Source organism: Spinacia oleracea, chromosome 3 (assembly GCF_020520425.1).
Source record: "Spinacia oleracea cultivar Varoflay chromosome 3, BTI_SOV_V1, whole genome shotgun sequence".
In the NCBI taxonomy this organism is placed as follows: domain Eukaryota; kingdom Viridiplantae; phylum Streptophyta; class Magnoliopsida; order Caryophyllales; family Amaranthaceae; genus Spinacia; species Spinacia oleracea.
Window position 1 is genome coordinate 156,694,162 of NC_079489.1, and position 6,254 is coordinate 156,700,415.

At 42.8% G+C, this 6,254-nt stretch overlaps 1 protein-coding gene across 1 annotated transcript; it reads right to left on the reverse strand.

Moving 5' to 3' along the window:
• Positions 1-758: 758 nt before the first annotated feature.
• On the reverse strand, positions 759-3,557 carry LOC130470205 (uncharacterized). The gene has a single exon (XM_056839849.1). It carries the CDS (start codon positions 3,555-3,557, stop codon positions 759-761), a length of 2,799 nt encoding a protein of 932 aa, XP_056695827.1.
• Between the last annotated feature and the right edge of the window lie 2,697 nt (positions 3,558-6,254).

Sequence of the window (6,254 nt, forward strand, 5' to 3'; positions counted from 1 at the left end):
GAAGATGGTCTTTTACCTTCTCAAAGGCCCTTTCCTCGGTTTCTCCCCACTGGAATTTTCCGTTCTCCTTAAGAGTGTTAAAAAATGGGATCGACTTGTCGGCTGATTTGCTAACAAATCTTGTCAGAGCTGTCATTCTTCCTGTCAGCCTTTGTACATCTTTGACGCTTCTTGGTTGGGGCTGACTGAGTATTGCTTCTACCTTATCTAGGTTTGCGTCTATGCCTCTCTCGCTGACAAGGAAACCCAAGAATTTCCCCGATTTCACTCCGAACACACATTTCTTGGGGCTCAGCTTCATTTGGTAACGGCGTAGTGTTTCAAACGTTTCCCTGAGGTCGTCTAAATGGTCGGTCTCCAATTTGCTTTTCACTATGGAGTCGTCGACGTATACTTCAATGTTGCGGCGTTTTTGGTTTGCGAACACTCTGTCGACCAGCTTTTGGTATGTTGCCCCAGCGTTCTTTAACCCAAATGGCATAGCCTTGTAACAGAATACTCCCCCCTCAGTGATGAATGCTGCTTTCCTCCTGTCGGGCTTTGCAAGGCTGACTTGGTGGTATCCGGAAAATGCGTCAAGGAAACTGAGCAGCGCATGGCCAGATGTGGAGTCGACTAGCCTGTCGATTCTTGGCAGTGGGTAGCATTCCTTCGGGCATGCTCTATTCAGGTTTGTGAAATCTACGCACATTCTCCACGAGCCGTTTGACTTCTTAACCATTACGACGTTGGCCAACCACTCTGGGTAGTCGCATGGTTCAATAAATCCTGCTGCCAGCAACTTTTCTACCTCTTCTTGTATTGCTTGATTTTTTTTCTGTTGAGAAGTTTCTTTTGTTTTGTTTTACCGGCCTGACTGCTCTGTCGACATTCAGTCGGTGCTCGATTACGTCTGGGCTTATACCTGGCATTTCGTCTGCGGAAAATGCGAACACATCCGCGTGTTCTCTCAATAGACCGATCATGTTTACCCGCAATTGGGGGTCAATGTCGGTTCCTATCTTCACTGTTCTGCCAGTTTCTCCTTCTACCAGCTCGACTTCTTCCGACTCTCCTCCGGCCTCTACCCTAGGTAAAGTAGCCCCCTTTTCGATGCTTTCGATTGTGGGTGACTCCATTTTCTGTCTTTTCTCCTTCTTGGGCAACAGAGATTGCTCACCCTCCAATTTTGGGGTTTGGCCTTTTGCCGGTCTTTTCATTGCTGCCTCTCTCGTTATATTCCTGGATGTGGTCAGTCGGCCTGGTGTTTTTAATGCCGTCAAGTAGCATGATCTTGCTGACTCTTGACTTCCTCGGATTCTCTCAGCCTTCTCAAAGTTAGACATGTATATCATGGTTAGATGGTATGTTGATACCACTACCTGTGCATCGTGGATGAATTGTCGGCCTACTATGACGTTGTATGCAGCCGACACTTTGATTACCAAGAAGTCTACCATTAGGTCCCTTGCGGTCCTTCCCTCTCCAATCTGCACTGGTAGCCTGATGCTACCTTCCGGGAAGACCGTGGCTCCGGAAAATCCTATCACAGGATAGTTGACTCGTGTGAGCTCTTTCTCGTCTATCTTCAGCTGAACGAAGGCTTCCCAAAAGATAATGTTCGCTGAACTCCCTCCATCCACCAGTATTCGTTTTACTGGGAAGTTTGCTATTTCGAGGCCCAAAACCAGTGGGTCGTCGTGAGGGTATATAATTCCGCGGCAGTCGGCTGGGGTGAACGAGATGTTTGGCATGACTTGGGGTGACGGCCATTTTCTGGTGCTATGGTAGTTTATCAGGTGGCGGTGTTCGCCCAGTCTTCTGCCGGCTCTACTGATTGTTCCTCCATGGCACGGTCCTCCGGATATGACCCATACTGTCGGCCCTTTCTGGCCATTGTTTCTAACCTCTCCACTCCGACTGATTTCTGGTGCCTTCTGCTCTATTCGGAGTGGTGTTTGGGTGGATGGTAACCTGTTGTTTGTGTTATTACCTTGCCGGCTGCTATTCTGTTGGTTGTTGTTGTTGTTGTTCTGTCGGGCTTTATATTGTGTCAGGTAGCCTCTCCTGATCATATCCTCGATGTTATCCTTCAAGTCTCTGCAGTCTTCCGTGTAGTGTCCACAGTCATCATGGAATGCACAGTACTTCGACTGTGGTCTGGGTTTGTCGCTCATTGGTGGTGGCCTCTTCCAGTTTTCGTTCTTGTTGACATTGTAAATTGCGGCTCTTGGGGCGTTCAACGGGGTGTATTCATGGAATGTGGGGTATATGCTGGCTGACTGTTTCTGGTAATCTCTCCCTCTTGGGTCCCTCCTCTGTTCATCCTTTCTGAACCCCCTGTTCTGACTTTGCTGCGCCGGCTGAACCGGCCTTGGTGCGACATTTTTAGTCTGTGCCGACTGAAAGTGATTTGGGATTGTCATCAGCTCGTCGCTTTTGATGTAGTCATGGGCCTTTACCAATGCGCTTCCCAGATCGGTGAAGGATTTCCTTCCCAAGTATTTTTTGAACTCGCAGTGGTTCATTCCTCTCATCAGGGCCACCACAGCTATCTCTTGTTGCAAGTTTGGTATGCTGGTGGACTCGTTGTTGAATCTGGTGAGGTAATCTCTTAAGGACTCTCCGCTTCTTTGGGTGACTGCCATCAGTTCTCCCGACGTTTTCTTTCTCTGTTGCCGATTAATGAATCGTAGCATGAACTCTGCTTCTAACTGTCGGTAGTTGTATACCGACCCCTTTGGTAGTCCCTTATACCAGCCGGATGCCACTCCCAGCAGCGTTGAGGAAAATACCTTGCACCACATGGCGTCAGAATCTGTATACAGCATCATATGTTGCTCAAATGTGTTGCAATGGACCTCCGGATCCGTGGATCCGTCATACTTGCCGAGTGGGAACTTCAATTTCTCCATTGGTTCCTCCAGAATGTCCGCGCACAGGGGGGAGTTTGCAGGTTGGATGGTGTAACGGCGCGGCGCGTATCTCTGGGGCGCTTCTCTTGTCTCTTCGATGACCATGGGTTCTGGCCGACTGCGCAGAGCAATCGCCTGGTTTGTATTGGGGTGTTGTTCGTGTTGCACTAGGATCTGTTCTCCGAATAGGTTTCTTATCGGCAGTCTCTTCCGTTTCTCGCCGACTGGTGTTTCCGTAGCCTGGTTTGTGATTGTCCTGGGTGCGGGTTCTGTGTTTGCTTTTCTCGCTGGCTTCAGGGCCGACAACGCGGCCATCACCGCTCTTGCCGTAGCCAACTGTTCCTCCGAGAATTGACCAGCGAGTTCAGACGGTATTTGTGTATCGTCCTGGGCTGGGCTTTCGGGCTCTCCGTCTGAGTCGTCGTCCTCGACTGAGTATCCAAGGACATGTAAGGGTGTTGCTGCAGTCGTAGTTTTGCTGACTACCGACTGGCTCCCTAGCTGGGGGGTGGGTTGGTCATTGACGGGTGTTATTATTGGCTCTGCTGAGAACAGCGTGGATTTCAATGGGGTTGTTGCTTTTGTCGTCTGTGTACTCCGCGGGGTTGTTTTCGAGGCCTGCTTTTTGCTTCTCTTGTACGAATCCGACTGCGTACTCTCCATTCTCAAGGGTAATTTTTGATGGTCCGGGTTTTTTGTTTTTTTTTTTTTGGTCTGGCTGTGGGTTCTGTTTACAAGTGGGGTCCCCTCCTTCTAGCGCCAATTGTTCCGGTAGTGGACTTGGAACAGGAAAGGGATGACTGACTTCCGACTGAGATTGCTGACTGGATCCTGCACAGTGAAACCGTTAACTAGTCTCGGGGGTGATCCGAGAATTACCCCTCCGATGCTTAAGTCAGATTATGCTGATAGCTCTGTAATAAATGCTTGTAAGAATGATTGGGTTGGAATTGCGTACCTTTGGCATTGATGGGGGTCCGTATATATAGACGGGTTACTTGTACGGAGGACCCGGGTTATTACCCGTTGGTTCCGGATCCTCTCTTTCGGCTCTGATAGGTAGATGATGTCAGAGCAATGCCGGCTGGGATTGTAAACCCTGGATACCGACTGCACCTTTGGTGCTTTTTATGAGTATATGCCTATGATACAGCTGTTATGGGTTGTCCTACCGGTATGCCGGTAGGGCTACCCGTACAATATGCATAATAAAAGTTAGCTATTGATTTAATGTATTTAATAAGGTTGTCTCAAACATTTTATAGGTCTAATTATCGTAATATTTTTATACGGAGCACGAATAATAATTTATTCGCTTATATTATTGAAGTCTTAAGAGCATGTTGATTGACGTTTTGAATAATATATCAAAATCAACTATGTCCAAAGTCATAAGATTTAGATGATTAACTTCCATATTATTAATACTAGATTAGATCCCGTGCACGCACGAATTTTGATAAAATTTTTCACAAAATATTTAACAGAATGTCTCCCAAACTACTGCATAGTTATAACATTTTTAACATGTTCGTTTAAATTTATTCATCTAATATTATTATTTAAAATGCTAATATGGTAATTTGACCAAAATATTGAGTGATATATTTTCCATTATATTAATATAGCAATTTGACTAAAATATTACCAATTTAAAATAATTATTATTACGCCGTATCTATTATTGCCATAATTTATAAACTAAATTTTGTTTCCATACATAAATATTTTATAAAAAAAGGTAGAAAATAAATATAAAATCAAACAGATATATTTTTTTGGGAAAGTGTTTTTGGCGGGAAAAAATCGCACGAGGAATTGACACGTGTCATTCCTGGTGTCTCTTTTAGTATATAGTAATAGATGTTTGCAATAACAAAATAAGTTTTATGTATTAATGTAAATGATTGCAATATCACGAAATTTTGTGCAAAAAAATATTAATATATGTAAATGGTGAATCACACTTGATGATGGGGCGAGTTTGGATTTTAGATTGGTCGGACGACAAAGTTAAACATAGATGATTGACTAATGTTCACTAACAAAAAAAGCTATTTAGTGGATGGGTATAAGAATAACATGTAACCACCTTGGTGATGGGGCGAGTTTGGATTTTAGATTGTTCGGACGACAAAGTTAAACATAGATGATTGACTAATGTTGACTAACAAAAAGAGATATTTAGTTGATGGGTATAAGAATAACATGTAACCACCTTGGTGATAGGGTGAGTTTGAATTGATCGAATTTAAGAACATTCACCAATCCTAATTATGTATGTCACTTTTAAATACAATTTTTTCAATATTATAACTAATACAATTAATTTTAAAACTTCGTAATAAACTTAAGTCAATATATTTAAAATTTAGTTGAAAGGAAATTTGGATTATTTATGGAATATAGGGATGTCAGATTGTCAGTGGGGAGGGTCTTTTGGGAGATCTCTCTGTGCATCCGCCCTAATTGGGCGGCAATGGACGAAGGTTTATTGTTCAATGGGGTCAACAAATGTATTCGTGGCGGACGAAGGGGCGATGATGGATTTTAGATTGTACCCGTCTGAGTCGTTAATCTTTCATCTAACTTACATATTATAATGTTTCGTTTATTTACTCAGTAACTCTAATCAGACATGCGGATTTTCAGAAGCTCCATAATAGAGTTTTAAAATTCAAACTCTCTTACCAAAAAAAAGTCGAGTTTAGGGGTGGGTGTGGATACACGGGGATGGGGGTGGTGAAAAGGTGATGGATTTTATTTTATACCTCTCGAGACGAGGGTTGAGAGGGGTGGGTATCCTTCTTATCGTGGATGGGAGGATGAAGATGAGAATTGTAGGTGGGTGCGGGTGTGCAAGTCTTCCCCCGCCTCAAAGTCATCTCTAGCTCAATAAAGTACATGGTCTAGATAAATGTTAAGTGGCCGGGTAATCAGGTTGACGAGTGACTGTGCGAGTATTAAGTGAGTATTAATAACGAAGTGAAAGACGGGTAAGATAACTTACGCTTGACACAAGTGGTGAATGAGAATGGAAATAATTTTATCTATGTACCTTTATTTGTTTTAATTGTTTTAATAAGCAAGATACCGAATGAGCAATAACAGTTTATCCATTATTAATCATTTTTTATTTGAAGAATATCTATAAACTCTATATTGATCATAATTGTCTATCAGATTTCATAATAATATATGTTTAGATTATAAATCGTGCATCGCACGGGTATTATACTAGTTAATTCACTAAACTTGTTTTGTATAAGAAATAATTTAAAATAAATTGAACCAAACAATATATTTAAATATACGGAGTAATATATTTTACATAGTATTTTTTTTACTAATACATAACAC

Coding starts and splice junctions, on each gene's coding strand:
- LOC130470205 (XM_056839849.1), bottom strand. CDS start 3,557: ATGGAGAGTACGCAGTCGGATTCGTACAAGAGAAGCAAAAAGCAGGCC.